This window comes from Protopterus annectens, chromosome 4.part1 (assembly GCF_019279795.1).
Source record: "Protopterus annectens isolate FY-2018-M chromosome 4.part1, PAN1.0, whole genome shotgun sequence".
Lineage (NCBI taxonomy): Eukaryota > Metazoa > Chordata > Ceratodontiformes > Protopteridae > Protopterus > Protopterus annectens.
Genome location: NC_056734.1, coordinates 604724416 through 604751041, shown reverse-complemented (window position 1 = coordinate 604751041; position 26626 = coordinate 604724416). Strand labels below are relative to the sequence as shown.

General features: G+C 41.0%; 1 protein-coding gene across 1 annotated transcript in view; it reads left to right on the top strand.

Moving 5' to 3' along the window:
- The window catches only part of LOC122800986 (heat shock protein beta-7-like), a 597204-nt gene that overhangs the window by 548653 nt on the left and 21925 nt on the right, over positions 1–26626 (top strand). The window contains exon 2 of the mRNA XM_044070407.1: positions 3843–3988. Coding sequence (XP_043926342.1) covers positions 3843–3988 — 146 coding nt within the window. The remainder of the gene's footprint in view (positions 1–3842; positions 3989–26626) is intronic.

Here is a 26626-nt window from a genome sequence, read left to right as displayed (position 1 = left end):
ACTGAAAATGAATGTTTATAGTTTTAGCATTTTAAAATATACCATCAGTTTTATCTAGCTGCAGTGCTGACAGCTAGCATTGTACTATAGGCATGCTATTTGTTGGGGTACTGACAACTGCGACCCCACTAAGAAGTAAATATTTTCATGCTTATACCTCACTGTACAGATTCCTTTCCCCATGACTTGTCTTGGTCAGTCTTTAACAGTGTTTCAGCAAAGACTACTGCAGATCTGATGCAAATCTTGTGTTGTTTTTGTATCTCTTCTGCATGACCTCCCTTGTGTTCCATTTCAAAGGAAGCATCACTATAGAAGGCAAAATGTTCTGTTTTCCCAGAGTGAAATCCTAGTGGACTTCCAAGATTTATTTTATTTATATTTATGTATTTATTTATTGACATTTGTTAAACTTTGTTTGTCCAACTGGGCTTGTGGCCCATTTTCAGTGGAGACCCGAGGAGAAAAGCTCCAGTAATACATTTTAAAACAAGTACAATTTTAAACAATATTGATATAATAGCAGTTATAGCAAAACAATTCACATATATGTTGGGTTCCTGCATAAAGTTAAAGTTGCATTAAAAAGAAGCTAAGTAACAATTTTACATTGATATAGTTCAATAGGTCAACAATAAACATTTTTTGTTTGTATAAAATTGTACAAATGCATAGTAGACACATTGGAGAGAGAGGTATAATGAGGTACTAAGTATGGTCTTTTTGAGGGTACATAAAGGGAAGGAAGACTAGGTAGATTCATCAGGGCCTTAGCATTTATTTCATCTGCAAGCATGAATACAACACACAGAGGTAGCCTGTACAGTCTGTGCCATAAAGTCTGATAACTCATACTACTAGTGCCCAGCCTTGTTCACCCTTGCTGGCTTTCTGGCTCTCCAGTATTATTGGCATACCTGAACTATTAACATTTCAGTTAAACGTGCCATGAATGTATTAAATGGGCATCTCAGAAAACATTTCTGTTTTAGCTGCATATATTCAAAGATCGTAGATTCTCTTTGTGGAGGAATTGATCTTTACATTGCCGATCACATGCCAATGGGACATGATCAAAATGTTAGAGCTGGAAAGAACAGGCTAGTAAGTATCCTTCTTTTACATCTATAAAGGAGTATCACAAAGTCTGAACTGACCTTCAGGGTGCATAATCATCGCATATATAATCTTACACATATAAATTTAGAAAGAACAGTCTAGTAAGTATCCTTCCGTTACATCTATAAAGGAGTATCACAAAGTCTGAACTGACCTTCAGGGTGCATAATCATCACATATATAATCTTACACATATACATTTAGAAAGAACAGTCTAGTAAGTATCCTTCCTTTACATCTATAAAGGAGCATCAAAACGTCTGAACTGACCTTCAGGGTGCATAATCATTGCATATATAATCCTACACATATACATTTAGAAATGAAACACTTTTTACAGTACACAATATGTGGTCACAAATGGCATAAGAAGAATGAACAGAAGGTTGCGGTTCAGAGTACAGGGCTCCTGCATGCAATTCTGATGAGATGTGTTAACTCAACAAGGAACACTATCTCTACAAAGGGGTAACTATTATTCAGTTCCCTATAAGAAGTGTGAAGAGATACTAATCTGAGTCCCAGTGCTTCAAAATGTAAACTGCTCTTCAAAAAAAGCATAAAAAAACTGCAAGTTATGAAAGTCACTATTACATCTTTCAAGCATTTATGCAGGACAGCTTAGTTTTGTACACTATACCCCGACACCCTTGTACCTACATATACAAATGCCAGTATTTCTGTACCTGAGAGAAAGGGGAATATTCCATGCTAGTGAAACCTCTTAAGTAATGTATATTCTCATTTGCACTTGTAGATCAGAGGATCATAATAACAGACTTTATACTTTCAACTGGCACCTTCCACAGACATGGTGCTTATCTAAAATCAATGAAGAATCAAGTGTTAGTGAAATAGTGATGTGAGGAGACACAGAGGCCCATTCTTCATACATGCACAGCTTTATTTTATTTACTTAAAATTAAAAGAAATGACAGAAACAATATCCAATGTTTGTCTACATGTTGGCATTAGCATGATACAGAGAGTTCTCTTATGAACAAAGCAAGATACCAGTTAAGGGAGCCAATAAACCATGTCCTCCCAGTTAGATTTTCCATGATGTGCTGGCAACCTCCCGGCTTGTGGGTGGTGGGAAGTAATAACCAAAAGGTTAAGCAAAACTTCCTATGGTTACCTGTTGGGAGCATGGGAGCCAACCACGTCTAATGATCTGGGAATTATCTGGATCAGAGGAAGGCCTGGAATCCCTTCTTTGTAGATTGTCAACTCTGGGTTCGCAAAAGTGCTGAGAAATGGATCCTTATGTTGAGGTTATAGTGATCCAATTTTCTGACCAGAGTCCATAATGCTAGCTATGGTTCCCCAAAGCAAGAAGACTGAAGATGGTTCAGTGTAGTTCAAACTACCAGGAGTAATTCAGTCTTAAGCAGGTGGCACTGGTGACTAGGATCTGGTAATGGGGTCAGTAAACCATAAAGGTTGGGTCAGGGATAAGGCAAAGTGGCTATCAGCTCTCTGTCCATGTCAAGGGGTGGGGCAGGATTCATCACCGTCTGCACAACCTTTGGTGGAGACCAGGGACATTGCTTGCTGCAAACTTTAAGAAAAAGAAGCTGCAAATGCCCAAGCACATGCCTGGAAGGTACAGACATCGTGCATGACCATGCATGTCACTTCAAGTTTCTCCTACTAGCATTCTTGACTGGGCCACTTGTCATGCCTGCTTCCCCCTTTTCATATGAGTCCTTGCTTCCTAGTTCTAGAATTTAGTTGCAACAAGGCTTTGCACCTTGAAAAGTTGTGAGGTCCATTGTCCAGAAATGAGCTAAATAGCTAATCAGTGGAGTGTAGATCGAGTTTGGGAATAACGCAGTTGCTAACAGTGGTCAGGTGATGGATAGGGGGATATATAAAGAAAATAATAATACTAATAAATTAAGCATCACACTTACAATAACACTTCAAAGAAGTGCCTAACATTTCATGTGTTCTCTGTAGTACTTTCACATATAAAAGTTTGTTTCAGTATATAGCACACCAGAGCCCAACACTTGTTACGTTTTGTGGGCCAATGTGTCCAATGTTTCCCTAGATAAATGTGTTGAGATGTGAACTCACTGTCTCATGCCCAGTGACACAGATATTCCTGACTTTCTCAGTGGCCTGAATTCAGCAGGAGACTCATTGACAATGGTGATAAGGATTAGATTAAAAAGGAAAGGTCTGTTGCATGCAGTATGCATTTGAATTCCATAGATGATAAGTGTTACAGCAAAAGATGCTAAAATATGGCAGATGGTCATCCTATGGGCATGATGCAACTGCTGGGTATCTAGATCTTGTACGAGCTGGGCAAATTACCACCTCCTTACCATAAAGACAAAGTCAGTCATGAGGAAAAGAGAGTACAACTCAGGGATGCTGGGAAACAGCTAAAATAAATGAAACAGTAATAAGAACAAGGAGGGTGCTAGTGTAACAAAAATAAATACCACGTGATATATTTATAAAGGCAACATTTCTTATCTGAATAATATTTGCAGTCGTGCTTTTCAGCTAAAAGAATCATTTAACTTTTTGTTTTGTTTGTTTCTTAATAGCCACGCATTCAGTCATAGCATCTCAACAGATACTCAAACCTGAAAAAAAACAAACAAGAGAGACAGAGAAAGTAAATACTTGTACTGTCTGTAGAATTCATGGACATTTTTCAATATCTGACTCTTCTTTAACTTGGTGTTTCCGATCATTTTTCACAGCTCCAGTGTCAGTGCGACCAGCCAATCTGGGGAATGTGAGAACTGTTGGGGACACATATCAGGTCACTGCAGATGTCAGTCAGTTTCAGCCCCAGGACATCATTGTGACAACCTACAATTACCATGTTGTCATCCACGCTGAAAAGGTACGACAGCTCTACTTTTGACAGTGCATTCAAGATGCTTCATGCGTGTCATTCTATTATTTTCAGATTTAAAGATCTGGGTTCTAGTTTTCAGTAAGAAGACATAGTTTTGAAAAGTATATATTTCAGTTCAGTTTGTAGAAATATTTCATTAATTATTTTATTTATTTATGTTCTCTGGCATGGATGGTACTTTCTGTATTTTAGTTTTGTATGGGTACTGTGCCTTTTAATGACAGGTATGACTTAATTTATGCAAGTTGTAATAAAATAAGCAAGTCTGGAAAAATAATATGCCTGCAGCAGAAAAGCAGTGTATCTATGTCCTTCAGTAACATCTTGCCATGCAGAGCAACAATAAAATACAAAAAGATTTTTGGAGGGGTGCAACACACTTTCTTTTTCTTCATATATACTGTATGATATTATTTTTGTATTCATTTATTTTATTATTACTTGACTAGATAAGCAATGCAGAGAATACTGATGGCCTACCTATCCAGTTCAGCCAGGGCAACTATTAGCCAATGAGTCTTTCTGACCTATCTTGAATATGGACTACCTGCAATAACCATAACCTCTAAGAAAAACTCCCACACACTACAGACTATCAAAAACAGAATCTGTTGCTTTGTCTGTAACTCACCCTCTCATTAACATCACTGCCTCAACCCCCCCCCCTCAAAAAAAAAGCCAAATGGCTGCTAGTACAGCACACCTGCTACTAGGGTCTCTCATCTTAAACTTCATCAGCCTAACTCATTCCCATGACTAGCCGCCAGTCTTTATGCCAAACACACACACTGCAAACTCAAAGTCGTCTCCCAATGACCCCCCCCCAACTCTCACAAACCAAGCTACACTGAATCAACCACTGTTTCTCCATCCTTGATCCTAAAATATTGGCCTCCACCCACCTAAAGAAACTACAAACTTAAAAAACTCCTGCACATTAAATCAAACCATTTATCACACAGCAGGCCATGTCACATAAGAGCCTGTCAGCCTTAAGCCTTACTCTCTCTCAGCTACTAACACTGCTTCATTCCACCTCTTTTACCCTCCCCTACCTGGACTCTCATTATCTCACAGCATTTCCTCTGTGATGAATCCTGAAATATAATCATGCAAAATGTGCATTTCTGTAATAATTATTGCTGCATCTATTACGTTACTGTACAGTTTTTGTTATATATTGTTACCTTCTGTTCTGTTTTTGATATTTATATCTTAAAGCCTTTCTGTTCCACTTTTTTCTTCTTTGTGAATTATTTCACCCAGGCAGCACCTGCAAATGGTCAGTTGCAGTCAGTGTACTAACCTGGTAATCAAATATAAAATAATCTAAAAATAAAATAAAATACAAATTTCAACAGAACTCCTAACCAATCATTCCTCAGTTCCAAAAAATTCTTAAAACGTTATGCCCACTATTTCTAGTCCCCAGGAAAGAAGAGAACTAGAAATCAGTTCTAGACTCAACACCTTTTTGATGGTTCTTCAGCTCAAAATGCTCACTCTTCAAACCTTTGTCCCCTCTCCACTAATTTGATTTATAGTATACTCTGGATTTAAAAGATGTTTACTTACACATTCCTATCCACAAAAGTAACAGACATTATTTTGGATTCTCTGTCCTGGGCTTGCACTGTATATTTACTTATTTGTTCTTTGGATTTTCTACAACACCAGGGATATTCACTAAGTGTTTGGTACCAGGTATAGACTTTGCAGGCCCTAAGGAATTCACATCTGTCCTTACCTGAATGCTTGCCTAATTCAAGCAATATCCATTTCAGAGGTGCTGAAGGCTCTGGTGTTATCCATGGAACTTTTTTCAGAATCTAGGACTCACTCTCAGTCTTAAGAAATATTCTCTAATTCCTTCATCCAAAGTGAGCTTGGCAGACTGCCTAATAGATACTACTACCGAATAAAACACTACATACAAGACTACTTTCTAAATTTGGCAAAACAAAAGTCTGCCCCAGTCAGAGAATTTCTAAAAGCCCTGAGGGTCATGGCTTCAGCTATTCTGATGGTTCCAAGTACCAGATTCCATATGAGAACATTTAAATGTTATCTTAGATCAAAGTAGACCCACCACTGGAACTCTCTCAATTAACAAATTGCATTGATTCCTTGTCTAGTTCAGGACTTACTCTGGTGGGCCAAAAAGGTATAGTCAGATCTGGGCTTTCCCTTTGCACAGTCCCTGCTGATACAGAACATTGTGGCAGATTCATCTCACTTTGCATGGCAAGCTTGCTCCAAACAAACCAAGGTTCAGGGTGTATAGAGTCTCCTGCACAAAAAAGATCAGATCAATATCAAGGCAACAATGGACCTAATTAATGGTCTAAAAGCTCTTCACTAACTGTAGGCACCAGTACTCTGTTAGCTGTGGCAAACAATACCACAGTTATGTGGTACATAAACAAACAAGATAAGTCAAGGTATTATCTGCGTTACAGATTAACTATAACAGCTTGAGAAGTGACCACTCACTCAGTGCCTTCCTACAAGCAGTATACATTCCCTCCCATCTGAACATAGTGGGAGATTCTCTAAGCAGATCAGACCCTCTGAATGGATGTTAGAGAGGTCTTCCTTCATTTTGGAGTTCCTCAAATAGACTTATTTACATCAGTACAACATAAGGAATTGAGCCTATGTTGCTCCAGAATTTCTCACAAACAAGCAATGGCCTTTCCACCCTTTCCTCTGATTTTCAAAGTACTTCAAAAGATAAGAAAGACAGAATCACCTAGAGCCATATTTTACACCGTACTGTATGGTACAGAAACCTGGGCAGTAAAGGCAGAACAGTTGAAGAAGCTAGAGGCGATGGAAATTAAGTGCCTGAGAAAGGTGGTAGGATGCACACTGTGGGACAGACAAAGAAATGAGGACATAAGAGCAGAAGTCAAAGTAGCTCCAGTTGCAGAAAAGATCAAAGAGAACAGATTATGTTGGTGTGTGCACATGTGTAGAAAACCAGAAGACAATCTGGTGAGGAAGATTTGGGATAGATAGGAAGAAGGTAAGAGAAAGTGAGGACATCTAGCAAAGAGGCGGATGGATTGTTTGAAAGAAGATCTGCGACAGTCAGGAATGAGTGTTGAAGAAGGCAAGAGTCTGGCACTGAATCAAGAGAGTTGGCGACAGTTAACACGATACCCTGACCCCATGTAGAAAAATGGGAAAAAGGGGGCTGATGATGATGATTCAAAAGATAAGAAAGAGCAATCCAGGGATACTCCTGTTGACCAGTTTTGGTGAAGACAACACTGGTTCACTCATTTCATTGAATTAGCTGGTGGTCATCACCAGATTCTTCCTCTCTTGGTGGATTTGCTTACTCAGGACAAGGGATCACTGATACAGCCCAGTCTATAGATCCTGAAGATTACTGTACAGATGATAGGATTTCAAGCACCAGTTTCCTCAGTATGTGCTACAGATTTTTAGAGAGGCTAGAAAACCTACCACCAGAAAGTCTTATACATCCAATTGAAAAATATTTTTCTATCTGATGTCAAAATAGAGGACAGGACCCCAACACAACAGTGGTGCCCCTGGTCCTTCAATATCTCTGTAATTTGCTTAGATCTAGCTTACTGTAAACGTCCACTAAAGTACACCCTCCAGCTATTTCTCTTTGTGTGCTATGAGTTTCCCTTTATCTTACTCTAATCAGGTCAACCTGTTAATAGAGGGAGTTCTGGACATTAACTCTCCAAAGAAAGGAGGGACCCCCCCCCCTTGACACTTGAACTGTGTATTAGAAAAGCTAACTCTTCCTCCTTTTGTATCATCTGCTAATTCTTCTTTGAAGTTTTGACTAGAAAACTACCTTGCAAGCAGCCTTAATCTCGGCTAAAATAGCTTCAGAGTTACAGGCCCTTCCTTTTGTGCATTCCTCCTTTTTTTATAATGATAGAAAAACATTCAAACCAGTCTTTCTTTCCTGCCTAAAGTGGTTTCTGAATTCACTCAATCAGATTATCCAGCTTGCTGCTTTCTTTCCACCCCCCCCCCAAAAAAAAAAAAACAGGGGAGGAATAACTCATTATAAAGATGTTCACAGACAGCTCAGATTTTACTTAAAATAGACAGACATCCTGAGAAAATCTGATCAATTATTTGTGCCTTTAGATAGAAAATAGGCTAACATTGTCTATGAAAACCATTTTCAAATGGCTCATCAAGGCAGTTCTCTTCTCATATAGTAATCACAGCAAACAGTTATCAGGAATAGTTAGAGTCCACTTTACTAGAGCAGTACCTACTTCAAGGGCTTTCATGCAAGGGGTAGACTCTAAAACCATTTTTGAAGCATACACTTGGTCCTCAGTCCTCACTATTACAAAATATTTAAAAATATGATATTCAGTCTGGAACAACAACAAGAACTGGATTTGCTAAGGCTGTTCTTCATGGCATCCTAAATTCAGATGGAGTAGCCCCCTTTCTCTACCCACTCTAATCAAATGTTGCTAGTCATTCCAGATGTTAGGAATACTGCAACAAAGTGGTCTAATGAAGAACACAGTACAATTCTATAAGTAACTTACCATAATGGTAGATGTTCAGCTGATCACCGCTGCAGTATCTATACCCTCCCTCCATCCATTCTTTGGGTATACATTAGAAGTTTTACCTTGTTGCTGGTGTGGGATATTAACTATCTTCTTTCCCCAGTGACAGGTATTAAGTATGACCAGAATTTAAACACAGATTGAACTGCTAACTATTAAGTTATGCTTTAATCCAGAAACAATTATTTTTCTTTATCAGTTCTTAGAATTATACACCAGAGCAAGACTTGCTGGATCCGCAGGACACCACTCATAAAATGAACAAGAGACATTAATTGTTGACTACTTTCTTTTTAGAAATACTCTTAGCCATTCCTGGTATATGCTCCTACCACTATTGGTGATATTAACAGCCTGCTTTCATTAAAAATATACCACCTGTTTTACCTCACGCAGCAAACTCCATTCGTAGTATTGGCTCTGTAAGACAAAAGCAAGATAAAAGGAAAAGGAGATGCCTACAGGTCACAAAAGATGACATTAATAGTATAATTGTTTGTAATATTTGTCATAATATGAATAAGACTTTGCCATATGTCAGAAGGGTTCATATGCACATATTATTTGCTTTATCATTATCTAAAATAGTATTTTCATATGACATTTTGGCAACCCCTTGCTGATTTGGAGTACAGTTTATTATATGCAACTTATCTAACATGAAATGTGCACATCATTTCCCAGATAAAAGTACAGAAAATGGTGGTGACCAGAGGACAAAATGGAACAGATGGCAGGGGCGACTCGTGACACATGTGCATAAATCTTTACAGATGAGTTGTAAAACCTTGAACAAGGTTGTGCAAAATTTTCGCAGAATAAACGCTTTAAAACAAACCATACACTCTGTCAGACTGCACGGCTTGCCACCAATACAAGATAACAGACATTATTCATAAGCTGAAATCTGACCAATTAGAATTTTGAAGTCAAAGTTTAATGCTAACAATACATGTAGTAATACAGCTAAGGTGAACCCACTGGCCTTTACACAGGCTGAGCATATAACCGTTGATGATACACTCCTTAAATGTTACCCAAGTTACCATTCATTAGACAGTTATACAGTATACATAACAGCATTTGTACATGTGACAACTGCACATCAGCCCAATTACTCTTTGCTATCATGATACATAAAGTGTAATAAAAATACAGTTTGCTTGAAACAAAGTGTACATATTTCCTGAATCTATTGATGTGACAGCTGAGACCGAATTTATACTCTTAGATTTTTGAGAAAGGCACCATAAATTCTGATTCAGCAATCTGCTCTGTAATTATACCTAAGGGCAGCTGGTTTTGCTTAGATTGTGTGAAGATAGCTGCAGGGAAGGATAAACCTGTGTGTTTTGTAGCTCTTCCTTGAAGTTCATTGCAGTGGTAAAACAAATCACCCTTTTTGTGTTGTTATAAAATCATTCAGATGCTGCAGACATTTCATGAGATTAAGTCTGATATGCTGCCACAGGCAGCATGCCTACTAACTTTGAATAAAACCACCTTATTGGCAGATCACCTAAATATGTCATTTGGAATGCTTGTTGCAGTGACCTGCCTCTCTTATTCGACACTGCATTCTGGGATATCTCTGACCTCTGCAAACTCTGCCTGTGTCACACAGAATGTGACGAAGGCATGCACTATCTTCGGCTGACACTAATGGGTAGACATATAATTTGTTCTATGAATATGATTATAATTATATTATATGATATATTATATGATTATAGATATGGGTCGGGATTCAATAAACTCCATGTAGCTTCCGCTCAGAGCCTACATGGAGTGTATTTGTGTACGCGATACTGCTCATCATGTGACATCCCACAGCATCGCCCTATGAATATTGATACACAGCATGTATAAGCAAGGTTTCGTGGTTCACACCGGTGTTGCTGGCTGCAAAACCTGTACACTGAATGTGGATGGTTCCACACAACCTTTTAGTCCAAGAAATGTTTTCAAACACTAAACTAATGAGGGACAAAGGGCCAGCATGCATTTTCTGAAGGATATGAAGGAGAAAACAGAAATGTATGTCATTATATATTGACTTCAATCTTCAGTGATTTCAAAGTAAACCACACATTTTACAAGAAACAATCCAAAAATATGATGTAAGTTTCTGGACATTCTGCAAAACTCTGGACAGTCTCACTTTTGTGTTTTCATTTCTATTTTTTTTTTTTTTTTTTTGGCCAGTGTTTGCGTGATGCGCCACTTGGCATAAACATGTTTAGCTGTGCTCACCTGGTTTGCACAAAGCACAGCAGTGCACAAACTGGAGGAATGGACCACCCAGGGTGTAGACATCTTGCAAACACAGTGCCCACCAGTGGCCACTCTCGCCTACCATAATTGCTTGATGGTAAGCGATGAGCAACATTTTCAAATGTTGCAAAACCAAAATATGTGCACTCTCAGTAAGCACTAGACGTGCAATAGGTGGGAAAACGTTAGCATATAAAATGCAGTTGGCAGGAAATGCTCATTATCCATTGAGCTTGAACTATGGCAGGTTGCTGGAGAGGATGTGGGCTTTCTGATGCAGAAGTGGAGTGTCCAGGAGTCGAAAACATTTGTTGGACTCCTAGTTAAGGAGTACAGGCCCTGGTTGCTGCAGTGAGATGATTCAGACTCAAACTATAAATCTGAAGCCTGGAATAGTATTGCCAGGGCTTTAACCAGTGCTACAGGTATCCGCCACACTAGTGAGCAATGTAGATATCACTTCTGTGACTTCCGGAGGGGAAAGTGGGATACCCTTGACCTTAGGATCTGGGAATTTTGTACAGGGGGACACCTCATAAATGTGTAAGTATCAATTTTAGTGAGTAATTGTAATAGTTAAAAGCTGAATACAGTCAAGACTGGAATCCATAATGATGTTTTCTTTGGTTTTTTTTTTCACAGCTGCTGCAGAGCGATCCTTGAATGTTCAGCCCCATGCTGCGGGTTTAGTAAGGATATGAGAAGCATGTGGTATGCATGCAGAAGAACAGTACTGTCTAAATAGTATTTTAATAATAATAATAATTTGTATAGTAATTTCATAGCATTAAAGGTTAAGGACCACATAGTTGGTATTTAATACGGTTGCATCATATTGAGCATGCATATCCCAACTGTAAAAGAAACTATGCATGCCTTAGTCTGTAGCACAAAGCAATGGTGCCATATTCTCAAATAACAGCAGGTATGCATCTCTAAACTGTAAAAGGAAAGTATACATGCAGTAGTCTGTAGGATAAAAGAACAGTACAGTACAGTATTTGAGAGTAGTCATTGGTTGTGGGTTCCAAAACCACACCCCAAATATACAATACTGTTTTCATTATTGGAATGTAACTTCAGACCTCTGTACCAGTGACACAAATGGCCTTCTGTAAACTGTAATCAGTATATCTTGAACACACATATATGCAATGTATGCACACATCAAGGATTGGTGGCAACCATCTGTACATGTAGTGTGCCTCTATTATAAAATGTGTAGTCTTAAAAATAAGGAAGAAACTTGTTAGGAGTTTGTAGTGTTAAAAGTAAAGGCAACAGAATAGAGTCAAATAATTGCATCAATGTTTTGTATGTCATGTATGAAGTTACTAATGTTCTCCCTTTTTTCCTTTCACCCCAACCCTTTTCTCTTTCTCTTTTGTTTTTTGTAATTTTTTATTTTTTGTTTTTCCCACAGAACAGCAGGGTAGGCCTACATGGTTGCCACAGTGTTGGTTCAGGGCTAAGTGTGATGCAAGCAGTACACAGCTGATACATGGGAAGGTAAAGGCTGTGGCTCTGAGTGGAGGCCGGCAGAGGTCACAGGGTTCCTGTATTGTGCCCCTGTCCACCCTGTAGCAATCTACAATGTCCATGTTGTGTATGTTGTGATAAGTTAAATGTGGCCTGAAAACTATTCTCCATCTCGGCCTACAGCTATTGGCAGCAGCACTGCCTGCAGCCTGTAGCATATGCAAATGGAGTTTATCAGCAGCAGCTCCAAACATTCTGTCTGTGTAGACTTTCTGTGTCTATACTCCTCCACTTTTGAAATCCACAGGAAAAACCAGCATGGAGTCTGCATGGTTGATTTATAACTTCTAGAATAGCTCCACCACATTGGTTGATTAGCATGCAGTTCAGCTGCTTATGCTGTAATCACCATCTCTGAAACACAGCCTAGACAGATGCAGTCTATTAATAATCTATTCCATTATAAAAAGGCAAATGTGAAGCTAGCCAAACTGAAGGCAATGATACTTGCTACATGTTCAGTAAAGCAAAGTATATCCCAAGCTATTTTTACAGAGGTGTACTGAACAGGTGTGATGTCATTTTTTACCTACATAATGCATATGCTGGAATATATTTATGAATAATGTGAAGCAATGTCTTTTACACTGTTATCTGTATGCATTAGTTAGAAGTGCACTGATGGCATGGCCATGTTTGTCACACCATTTCAGAGGTACAAATGATTGACAATATATGAAAATAGTAAGCTGTGCGATACATATGCACAAATGTTTCAGGGACAGGTCCTTTGAATGCATGTTTATCATTTCAAATGTGTTTTGCTAGCAAAATAGTTCATGTACCTGTTCTTTAGTGGGTGGGGGGAGCAAAGAGAAGTTTCTGTTATGTCACATAGAGTGCCCAACTGAGTTACTGCTAGGGCACATACAAGGATATGTTGCCCTTGCTACTCTCCTTGTTTTGTATCCTGCCTGTTGTTAGTATTTCACATCTGTCGTATGTGTTATGTTTTTCCAGTGGGTACCACAAACTGCCTACATTAACTGTGTTATCTGGTAACAGTTACGTTGTAGTTATGTAATACTTATGTGTATCATTCTTTTGTCATTTAAGACTCAGAATGCCAGTGAGGCACAGACCTGCCTTCAGTGACGCAGAGAATACAATAATTGTGGATGCACTCCATCAACATGGTGCTTTTCTTCTTGGAAGGGGTTGTCCCAATATGGCAGAGAGTCTGAGACTATGGTAGCAAATTGTTGCAAACATAAATACCATGGGCAGCCACAGTCGTACTTATGAGCAGGTGTGCAACATGGCCACTGACATGATAACTTCTGCACTAAGGCTTGCAGCTGCTGTTGCCTGAGACTAGGGGATAACTGGGGGTGGGCCTGCTGCAGAACCACCTCTCACCCCAATGACAAATTCCTGCTGAATCTACTACAACAGGACAACACACAGCAGAGTGGACTACAACAGGTGATTGATGTGGGGCCCCTCCTTTTCAGTCCCAGGAATAGCTTCTAAGTAGGCTTTGTTATATGACCAGTTGAATGCTGTTGTATAGTAAAACAATTGAAATAAAAGTTACTTCTGTGTCACGTCTTTTTTTGGGGGGGTGTAGATTGGTACAGTGATAAGCTCAGTTTGGAGTTGTCAGTCATGTTTTTGTTTAACTAACACTTCATGCAGATTGAGAGGAGTACATGTAGTACCCCTTGTCTTACTGCTAAATGTGATGCTGTTGTCCTTAACCTCTTGCTTAACTTTTTTCAGGAGCATTAGGAATCCAGTGATGTACGCCTCCTGCACATGATAATCCAACTACAGTTATTTCAGTATTGCAGATTGGTTTCTAGAAATATAATATGTCATCTTAGCCTGTTGTGTCTGTAATAGTGGCAGCACTGTTAGTTGTATAGCATATATTGCATCATAGTGGTGCAGGTATTAATGTAGGCCTGTGTTTCTCCCTTTTTATCACAGGTGACCATGACCGTGAGAGTGTGGGCCCTGTGCCACCTGATGTCAGTGTCTCATCAGACACTGATGATGATGGTAGTGAAACTGAGGCACAGTCATGGGGTGCAGAGTATACCTCTCAACTGTACCAAATTCCTCTGTATTTCCAGGTTTGGGTTAAAAAATAACAGGGTGCCAAAATTCGCGAGTGGCCCCTTTAAATCCCAATTTCATTTTCATTTTGTTCATGCATATTCCTTTCATCTTTTTAGCCTAGGGTCAAAGCCAAATACAATAGGTAGACAAAACCCCAGAAATATGGACATACGTTAAAAACTGTAGCACTATGATAGGGTCAAAGCCAAATACAATAGGTAGACAAAACCCCAGAAATATGGACATACGTTAAAAACTGTAGCACTATGAAACATGGTAAATGGACACACATCTGAGTCTTCAGAACAATGTGTTTATTTAAAGGTTAGTGCTTTCATGATCCTATTTAAAGGTTCTGAAGACTCAGCTGTGTGTCCGTTTACCCTGTTTCATCCTGCTACAGTTAGGTAACCGTTTATCCTTGGCTCTGTTTTTTCATTTGAACAATATTTTCATTTGTACAATACTTTAAAAACTGTTCGTATAAACTTATAAAGTTGCTAGAATAATGAGTGGTGCATTAACATGCATTTTTTTCTAACAGATAATGAAATCTGAACTCAAATTTCTGTCATTACATAGTAACATCAATTCTCAATGATCTTCTAGAAAACCACAAGTTTTATGAGGGGCATCCAAAGTATGAAGCAAAAAATGTGAACATTCCAAAATTTTGTACAGCTGGAAAGTATTCTCTTGATTTTCAGTTTACACCACTTCTGATTTAAATTTTTGTCTTGAGCGCATACTATTGTACATTCAATGGCCAGGATGTAATTCTCTACTTAAACAAATCAGTAACTAATGACTGTTGCATTCATCAAATAATGTGACACCTTATTTTTCAGAAAATACACATCAATGCAAACCCTCCCATTTTATCACATCAATATATGTATAACGTATATCAAACTAAAAAGCAAGACATCCCCCTGTAGCCTGTGTCTGTTTAATAATCCCTATGTGTAAAAATATAATGTTATTTGCATGAGTTTTTGGCTTATGTTTGTACTTCATTCTTGGACACTTTCAGTTCTGGCAGAATTTTCTGCTGGTCACCTAACACTATTTGGTTCCTTGACTGGCAGCAAACAGTCTCACTGTTATTGCCAGTTGTCTCACCTTATACAAATCTCTTTTAAGCCTTGTTGAATAGTGTGCCAATGCTTTTTGAAAGAGTTGAGCATGTGTGGAGACAGCAGGGGGTCCTTGAGCAAAGGGAGGGATAGGAGTAGCACATGGCAAGGTCTCCAGAGAGTGTGTGTCACTATCTGTGTGTGTGTCTGTTACCTGACTGGCCAGGATATGTAAGATCTGAATTGATTTTCATGGAATTCTGACTGTGAGCAGTGTGGCAACACTAAATGGGAAGCCAGTCCCATGCTGTGACAAATGGATAACACTTGGTACCTTGTGAGCGGTGATGAGGCTCGTCTCTGTTGTGTTAATAGCCAAGCAGGTCTACTGATGTTGTTTCATGTTGGAAAGACAATAATATATAACACATACAGCAGCTAAACTGTGGAAAAAAAGGTAGGTTTATACTGTTCGTGTTAATCACATGTGCCGTGTGTGTGTGTGTGTGTGTGTGTGTGTGTGTGTGTGTGTGTGTGTGTGTGTGTGTGTGTGTGTGTGTGTGTGTGTGTATAGACTTTAGTGTGTTTCATGGGCCTTTGTCCAGATTTGAATGTCTCTAGGTTGAAAGGTATGGTGCAGATGTTGAACATGACACAACGGGTTGACATCCAGCCACCCCCTTCTTTTTTCCCAGACACAGCCAGTAAGCCTACGCCTACCCAGTCCACTGAAGCCACAGATATAGGACAGTTGGAGGGTGATGACATTGAGCAGGGAAGTATGACTACTGCAACTTCAGTGCTTGTTGAGTCTGGCCATAGCCAAAGTGTTGGTGAGGTACCACACATGGGGGTTGATAGGGGAGCTCGGAGGGGGCCTGCTGTCGCTCCTCCACCTGGTGCAGTTGTCTCTTCCCTTATCAAACAATGTATGTTAAGGGCCATCTTGGAGACACAGGCACATTCAGAAAGGTGCTCCAGACAAATGCTCTTGGTTGTGGTTGTGGCAGAGTCTGACATGCGTGACTGCCTCCACTATCTTGCCAATTCCCTGGATCAGATGAATGCCACATTGGAATGAGGGGTGTCAGTCTTGGACTGAAGGGTGTCTGTCATGGAATGACTGGGAGGGGAACAGCATCCTCATGGGTGTAGGTCAGCCACAACATCTGCTGATAGCCAACATACTTTCAGAACTTGTCAAAAATTTGGGATGCATGGCTATGCTTAAAAAGGCCCTTGTGGTCGTTAGCCTAGTAAACACCTACGAAACTATGAATGTGACCATTCCTGATCATGCTTCTGTAGTGGCAGCACTTCCACTGGTCCATCAGTGAGTATGCTGTCCACACCCAGATATGGCAGGCCATGGGGTCGTGGTCCTGGGAATTCCCAAGAAGGGAGCACATCCAGCAGACATCGGTCATGCTCAGGTAGCAGCACTCCATCTGACCTTGGGAGTGGAAGTGCCAGTGCAACTCCTGTCACAGTCAGTTCTCATGGTCAAGGGCAACAATGATGAACTGCCACCTCTACCATGCACAGCTCACACCTCTCCAATATACCAAGACACAGAGTTAGCACTGAGCTTGGCTATGTTCATGCAGACACTCACACACCACTTTCACATGGAGGACCCCTAGAGAGACAACACACACACACACACACACACACACACACACACACACACACTCACACACACACACACACGCACACACACACACAGACACACACACACACACACACACACACACACACACACACACACACACACACACACATACAGACACACACATACCCTGCCTGCTTCCCTTTCTCCCTCACACACACTCACCAAACTTTTGTGTCAGCCTAGGCCTCTTGCCCCCACCGCCAGCACCCTGTGCAAGTGATGATAACTGTGTCATATCCATGTTTTCTCTCTTTTGGATTCAGGGATACAAAAGCTTTGTGTCTGATGCACAGGGTGCATATCTACATTACTGCCTAGTATATCTGCATTTGTGTTGTTGAACAAATAATTGTAGCTGTCAGTTATATTTACCTTAACCCAGCCACTGAGGATGCACAAGCCAGTGCATTTCTTTGTGCTGGTCCAAAGCCCGGATAAATGGGGAGGGTTGCATCAGGAAGGGCATCTGGCATAAAATTTTGCCAAATCATACATGCAAACAACCGTACAGAAATACATACCGGATCGATCGAGGCCCGGGTTAACAACGACCACCACCAGTACTGTTGGCCAACAGGGTGCTGGCAGAAATTGGGCTACTGTTGGCTGAAGGAGGAGAAGAGGGGGAAGGCATGCCCGAAGGCAGGTAAAGGTTAGGACTGTGATAGTGAGGGTTAGAACTTTGAATGTTGGTGGTATGACTGGTATAGGGAGAGAGCTAGCTGATATGATGGACCAAAGGAAGGTTGGTATATTGTGTGTGCAAGAGACCAGATGGAAGGGGAGCAAGGCTAGGTGTATCAGAGGCGGTTTCAATTTGTTTTATCATGGTGTGGATGGAAGGAGAAATTGTGTAGGCATTATCCTGAAGGAACAGTATGCTAAGAGTGTTTTGGAGGTGAAAAGAGTGTCGGATAGAGTGATGTTTATGAAGCTGGAAATTGATGGTGTAATGATGAATGTTGTTAGTGCATATGCTCCACAAGTTGGGTGTGCGATGGATGAGAAAGAAAAATTTTGGAGTGAGTTGGATGAAGTAGTGATGACTGTACCCAAGGGTGAAAGACTGGTGATTGGAGCAGATTTCAATGGGCATGTTGGTGAAGGGAACAGAGGGGATGAGGAAGTGATGGGTAGGTATGGTGTTAAGCAAAGAAATGCAGAAGGTCAGATGGTAGTGGATTTTGCGAAAAGGATGGACATGGCTGTGATGAATACATATTTTAACAAGAGGGAGGAGCATAGGGTGACATACAAGAGTGGAGGAAAATGCACACAGGTGGATTATATCTTATGTAGAAGGGCCAGTCTGAAGGAGATTGGAGACTGTAAAGAAGTGATGGGGGAAAGTGTAGTTAGGCAGCATAGGATGGTGGTTTGTAGGATGACATTGGTGATCAAGAAGAGGAGGATGAGTGTGAGAGCAGCACCAAGGATCAAATGGTGGAAATTGAAAAAGGGTAATTGTGAGGTGATGTTCAGGGAAGAGTTAAGACAGGCACTGGGTGGCAGTGAAGAGTTACTGAATAGCTGGGTAACTACAGCAGAACTAGTAAGAGCGATGGCTAGAAAAGTGCTTGGTGTGACATCTGGAAAGAGGAAGGAGGACAAGGAAACCTGGTGGTGGAATGAAGAAGTACAGGAGAGTATACAGATAAAGAGATTGGAGAAGAAGAAGAAGTGGGATTGTCAAAGAGATGAAGAAAGTAGACAAGAGTATAAGGAGATGAGGTGCATGGCAAAGAGAGAGGTGGTGAAGGCTAAGGATAAGGCATATGAAGAGTTGTATAAAAGGTTGGACACTAAGGAGGGAGAAAAGGACCTGTACCAGTTGGCTAGACATTGGGACCGAGCTAGGTAAGATGTGCAGCAGGTAAGGGTGATAAAGGATAATGAGGGAAACATACTCACAAGCAAGGAGAGTGTGTTGAGCAGATGGAAAGAGTACTTTGAGGGGCTGATGAATGAAGAGAATGAGAGAGAGAGAAGGTTGGATGATGTGCGGATAGTGAATCATGGCATGCAGTGGATTAGCAAGGAGGAAGTAAGGATAGCTATGAAGAGAATGAAGAATGGAAAGGCTGTTGGTCCAGATGACATACCTGTGGAAGCATGGAGGTATTTAGGTGAAATGGCAGTGGTTTTTAACTAGATTGTTCAATGAAATCTTGAAAAGTGAGAGGATGCCTGAGGAATGGAGAAAAATAATTTTGGTACTGATTTTTAAGAATAAGGGTGATGTGCAGAGCTGTAGTAACTACAGAGGGATTAAATTGATCAGTCACAGCATGAAGTTATGGGAAAGAGTAGTGGAAGCTAGGTTAAGAAGGGAGGTGATGATTAGTGATCAGCAGTATGGTTTGATGCCGGGAAAGAGCACTACAGATGTGATGTTTGCTCTGAGACTGTTGATGGAGAAGTACAGAGAAGGTCAGAAGGAGTTGCTTTGTGTCTTTATGGACTTAGAGAAAGCATATGACAAGGTGCCTAGAGAGGAGTTGTGGTATTGTATGAGGAAGTTGGGAGTGTTAGAGAAGTATGCAAGAGTGGTACAGGATATGTAAGAGGGTAGTGTGACAGCGGTGAGGTCTGCAGTAGGAGTGACAGATGCGTTTAAGGTGGAGGTGGGATTACATCAAGGATCAGCTCTTGAGCCCTTTCTTATTTGCAATGGTGATGGACAGGTTGACAGATGAGATCAGACAGGAGTCCCCATGGACTATAATGTTTGCAGATGACATTGTGATCTGTAGTGAGAGTAGGGAACAGGTGGATGAGACTCTGGATAGATGGAGATATGCTCTAGAGAAAAGAGGAATGAAGGTCAGCAGGACTAAGACAGAATATATGTGTGTGAATGAGAGGGAGGGTAGAGGAATGGTGAGGAGGCAGGGAGTAGAGGTGGTGAAGGTGGATGAGTTTAAATATTTGGATCAGCAGTTCAGAGTAATGGTGAGTGTGGAAGAGAGGTGAAGAAGAGAGTACAGGCAGGATGGAATGGGTGGAGAAGAGTGTCAGGAGTGATTTGTGACAGACGAGTACCAGTAAGAGTGAAAGGGAAGGTCTACAAGAGGGTAGTGAGACCAGCTATGTTATATGGGTTGGAGACAGTGGCATTGACAAAAAGGCAGGAGTCAGAGCTTGACGTGGCAGAGTTGAAGATGTTAAGATTTGCACTGGGTATGACGAGGATGGACAGGATTAGGAATAAGTATATTAGAGGGTCAGCCCAGGTTGGAAGGTTTGGAGACAAAGCCAGAGAGGCAAGATTACATTGGTTTGGACATGTGCTGAGGAGGAATGCAGAGTATATTGGGAAAAAATGCTAAGGATGAAGCTGCCAGGTAACAGGAAAAGAGGGAGGCCTAAGGTAAGGTTTATGGATGTGGTGAGAGAGGACATGCAGGTGGTTGGAGTGACAGTGCAAGATGCAGAGGACAGGAAGAAATGGAAACTGTTGATCTGCTGTGGCGACCCCTAATGGGAGCAGCCAAAAGAAGAAGAAGTTATATTTACCTTGGCAAATGATACAGTGGATAGCATCATCACATCAGTAATTTCTAGTGTATTCTCTTGTAAGGGTTGTGAAATCAGGAACTGCAATGTGTCTCATTACATTATAACATTTCTCTTTAATGTTTTCCAGTACATATGTATGGTGTACATCATAAGATGTGCCATTACATTCAGATCTCATGATTGTATGACAGCACTATAGTCAAACTCATCAGAACAGTAATACAGTATAATGCTGTCTTTTGCATGAACCTCACCAGACACATGCAGCATCTAGACAGACCACAGGGCATTCTCATCAAGATAACACAGGGCCTACTAACCATGACATGATGTATGTGGGTAGATTAAAAGATATGTCACTGTCATCTGTCTAGCATTGCATTAAATTATAACTGTTATTCTAAGTCTGTTACTTTTGATTTAAGCATTTGGGCTTCAGGCTAGTAGTCTTATGTTAAGAAGGTTTGTAGACTACACTCTTGTGAGAGGAGATGGTAGCCTCTGCCCTTCTGAACTGGGAATTGCTGGTTGAATGCTTATTGTCTTTGTTATGGTTTAAGCAACTGGCCTCCAAACCAGTTATTTTACATTAAGAAGGTTTGTGGTGTAGACTCCTGTGGCAGGAGAGGATAGCCTACACCCTTCTCTGCTAGGAATTACTGGTTGAAGGCTTACTGTGTCTGTTATTCCGAAAGTGTCTTAGTGCCTTAGTTCTGATTTAAGCACTTGTGCTCCAGACCACTTATTTCACACTAGGAAGGTTTGTTGTCTACACTCTTGTTAGAGTATTCTACTGAATTCCTGCTTAAACTATCTGTTCTTCTGTTGTGATTGCGATTTTCTGCACTTGGATTTCTAGTACATCTGCATTTTATAGCATAGGCTTGATACAGGCTTGCTGACTCTAGACCGATTTGTATTACTGAAGCACTAAAACTAGCCCTCTTACATTAAGAAGCCCCCACCCCCGCACCCTTGTGGCAGAACTATGCAGCCAAGAACCCACCTGATTTGGGGATTGCTGGAGTAAGGATCACTCTTGGCCTTTCCCTTTGTTTACTTTTTTAGAATAGTTTAACTTTGCTTGTATTCCAGCACTGTGTTTTACCAGGTTTGCACTCAGTTTACTGTAGCTGCTCAGATCTTGCACTACTGCCCTGCAAGGAACTCAGTTGTGCCTTGTGAAGCACTGACACATTTTTGTAACCCTAGCCTTCCATAGAATAGACACAGGTTGTTAGTCTTACACCAAAAGATGGTCCATCTAGCCCACTCCCCACTATTTACTATACTATATACCTTCCATAATGGATGGACAGTTTCCCACCATGTCCCCTGGCAGCCTGATTTACATGGGCTTCCTGAGACAACAGAGCAATTGCCTCATGTATACTGACAAGCAGTTACTTCTAAAACAAACTAACACAGCATGTGAAAGCTGTATCTATACTATGAATTTGGAATTGGTTCTCTCACTTAACAACAAACCAGATATCAACATGTTTTCAGCACATGTAATTCACCTCTTATACATAATAAGATCAGAACACATAAACCCGCATACGTGGATGTACTCACTAGAAACCTATCTAAGGATCAGAGACATCCCAAGCACAAACCTACTGCACACAGTACAGACACAACAGAATCCACTACACATAATAATACACACCAGTGTTTAGGCCAATAAGCCACTTAGGCAAAACACCTCAAAATCAAATGTCTTGCTCATAAGCGACTCCATAGTGAGACACACAGATGCCCCCCCGCCAGGCTGGTCAAGGAGAATGTTACAGTCAGCTGCCTCAGGTGCCAGGGTCCATCAAATCATACTTACACTCAAGTCTCTCAACAACAAGCAATGTTATGACTCTGTCATAGTCCATGTTGCAGTGAATGACTGGAGACATACCTCACTGTACTAGGTGAAGGTGCTTTACTCCCCCATAGTGGCCTTTTTAAGCAATGTCAGAACAACTAAAGTCCCAACGTAAAAGAATCCACTAGAGACAAACTGAAGGTTATGCTGCTTAATGCAAGGAGTATAAATCAGTAACTGCACTCACTGGAAGAACTGCTTACCTTGGAAGATGCCCATGTCTGTGCAGTCACACAGGCATGGTTTAAGGCTGCAGACAGCCACCATCCATGCAAGGTTATAATGGCTTCCACACATCCATACATCAAAACAAGACTAAAAGAACCAAAGGCAGAGGTGTACACGTCTTCATTAAAGACAAATATATCGCAAGACTGGTCAAAAGAGTACTACTCTGTAATGCTACACCAGGTTCAACTAACTGTATGCAAAACACCTTCCATATCATTGACAGCTACAGGTCCTCCATCATGAACAATAAGTACCACTTTGCCTACTTGGACCTACTTGAGTCACTCACTATACAGCCAAACACCTTGGTCATGTGTGATTTCAACTATCCTTCCATTGACTTGGAGTCATATATGTGCACAAACATGCTCACCCTAAGGCTCCTGGACTTTCTTAATACACATGCTGTGTAACAGATAGTCTGCGCCCCCACAAGGGACTAGAATGTCCTAGAGTTAGTACTCACCAACATAATGCTTCTGTGCACTAACCCCATGTGTTGGACCCCCTGAACAGGTCATATCACAACTCAGTCTCATTCACATTCGCAATCATACCTGACACCCCCTCAAGAGCAGAAGAGATGAAACATTTATCCAAAGCATACTGTAGCCTCCTAACTGCTGCCATAAATAGTTGCAACCCCCTGCTACCACTATGAACAATGAGTAATATACAGAGATGGACACAAATGCCTGTATAAACGCCTATACAAATGTATAGAGTCAGCTGATCATGAACAAATGAAAACAGGATCCTCACAGAAAACAAGCCACCCTGGTGGGCACCAAGCATACATAGGTTATACAACAAGTGGAAGAAAGTAATGTCTAAGAAGAAGAAGAGGGAACTGACTCAGCAGAGAAAGGACACCCTAATCAGCCTGAACAAGGAAATTAGCTATCTTGTAAAGTACTCTAAAGCCACATATGAACCTAAACTCGAATCCCTAGCTAAAGATAATCAAGATGCATTCTATAGCTACATCAGAAATCTAAAAGTGAAGGGCCAGCTTTGTGGCAAACTACTAGTAGATGGTACCACTCATACTGATCCTGAGGACATCACCAACCTGCAACCAGACAGTTTGAGGCAAACTTCACCCCCCCCCCATCCCCGTCCCTAGCAGACATAACAAAAAGCATACCTGTCACCAGTCCTCTACCTGGTATCTGCAAAGAGACTTTCATAACCACACTCTCCATGGGCAGAAAAACAGCTTCTATGAGACTGAATAACATCACAGGCTGTCTACTAAATGGTCTGAAACAGGACCTAGTGGTACCAGTTGGCCCTCTCTTCAACCACAGTGTAAGTACTAGCTTTTTCCCAGCAGAGTGGAACACAGCAACAATAATTCCCTTGCACAAAAGGGTCTGTTAATCAACCCTGGGAACTACAGACCCCTAAGTCTCACCAGCTGTATCTGCCGGCAATGTAGAGAATAATATTCGACATTATCAACAAAGACATAAATGACTTTCAAACTCTTGTCCAGACACAATTTGGCTTAGTTAAGGGTAGCTCATGCTTAAAACCTGGTGGATGACTTCGAGAATGTCACCAAAGCCCTGGATGAAGACAAAACACTACATACAGCCTATCTTGACTTAGCCAAGGCTTTTGACACAATCCTCCACTCAGGCATCATTGATAAACTCACAGGGCTGAGAATTAATCCGTATGTCACTAGATGGGTAGTCAGCTGGATCACCCGCAGAGCACATATAATCAAATTTGGGGACTACACCTCTAGCAACAGACCAGTTACCACTGGTGTACCACAAGGATTTGTGCTGGGCTCCCTACAGTTGGAATGTATTTCTTAGATGTCCAGGGGAAATGAGATGGCTTGTAGCTTATCATGTTCGCTGATGACTACAAACTGGGTGCAATCATTGAGTGCCCCAACAATATTGATATACTACAAAAAGGCCTTACACAGACAAAAGACTGGTGCCAAACCATGGACTCAAAATAAACACTAAATAATGTGTTATCATCCCTTATGGTCAAGGGGAAGTCCCTGCACATTACAATACTAACAGTAACCCCCTTAGCTGAAACCCTGTGGTGAGAGATTTGGGAACAGAGATTGCTAAAACCCTTAAATGCAAGCACCATGTGTCCACAGAGGTAAGGAAGGCATTCCATGTTGCACATCTCATAAGTAAAAACATCACATCTAGAGCTAAGGATGTTATAACCCATCTGTACTCATCCCTCATCAGACCGCTAATACAGTACAGCATTCCCTTGTGTATGTACCTCACCAGACACCTGCAGCAACTGGAGACACCTCAGTGGTTTATCACCAAGACAATTCAGGACCTGCAACACATGGCCTGCATGGTCAGACTGAAGGTCCTGTCACTGTACTCTGTATCTTATAGGCTGCTGAGAGACGACTTATGCCCAGCCTACAGAGCAGTCTCAGACCTGGACTAATAGAAATGCTGCATATCCACAAGTCACATGAGACAAGATTCACTCACTCTAGGGATATTAACCTAGCCTGCAACATTAACAGGACATGCTGAAGTGACAGATATGTCTCCCAGAGATAGCCACTCCTCTGGAAAAAAATCCCAATTCACCTGCCGATGCAGACCTCTTCACAGAAACTCTGTACAAGAATGCTAATAGCTGCATAGAGGCAGCTGTACCCACCAAGAAGAAGTAAAGAACTTTCTCAAAAAACAAGCCACCTTGGTGGAATCACTAAATCAACAGGCTGTATAACAGAAGGAATGAAATAATGGCAAAAATTAGGAGGTACAGCTCCCAGAAGGATAAAAGCACTCTCGTCAAACTAAACAAACATCTCAGAGGAAAAATAAAGTCTACCAAAGTCAAATTTAAGGAGAATTTGGCCTCCCAGGCCAAGGACAACCACAAGGCATTCTTTAACTATGTCCACAACCTCAAAGGCAATACACAATTGTGTGCAGAGCTCATTGTAATTGGAGCCATCTATACTGAGCCAGAAGATATAGCAAACCTACTGGCTGATAAATTTAGCTCCATCTTTACCCCTCTCTCCCCCTCAACCTTTCCTCAGGAAATACCATCAAATATAACTCCCACTGCTATCACAAGGAAACAGGCCCTTAATGCTATCTCTAAGGCCAAGAACACTGCATCAATGGGCCCAGACAATATCCCAGGATATCATTTAAATAGCATAAAACATGTCCTATCAGTGCCTCTGGAATTGCCATTTAACTATAGCTTCCAAACAGGCTTCATGCCCTATGAATGGAGAACAGCAACAGTCTTCCCTCTGCACAATTATGGGCCATCTACAGACCATGAAAACTACAGACTCATAAATCTCACTAGTCTTACATGTAAAGCCATGGAAAGAATTACCATGGAAAGGATTAAGTATGATATAGTAAACCTCCAGACACTGGACCCAACTTAGTTTGGTTTCATCAAGGACGGATCATGCTTACTCAAACTGGTAGACTTCTTTGAGAAGGTCACCAAAGCAATGGATAAGGGCAAAATGGTTCACACTGCCTACTTGACCTGGCCAAGGCATTTGACACAATACCCCACTTGGGCATTATTGACAAATTCAAAAGGTTAGGTACAAACCCGTATGTCACCCAGTGGATAGCCAACTGGTTCACAGACAGGACCCAGGAAGTTAGAATTGGGGAGTCCACCTCTACAAAGAGGCCAGTCACAAGTGGAGTCCCTCAGAGATCAGTCCTTGGACCACTCCTCTTCACCATTTACTTCTCTGAAGTGAAGGCCAATGTTAGTGGTCTCTGG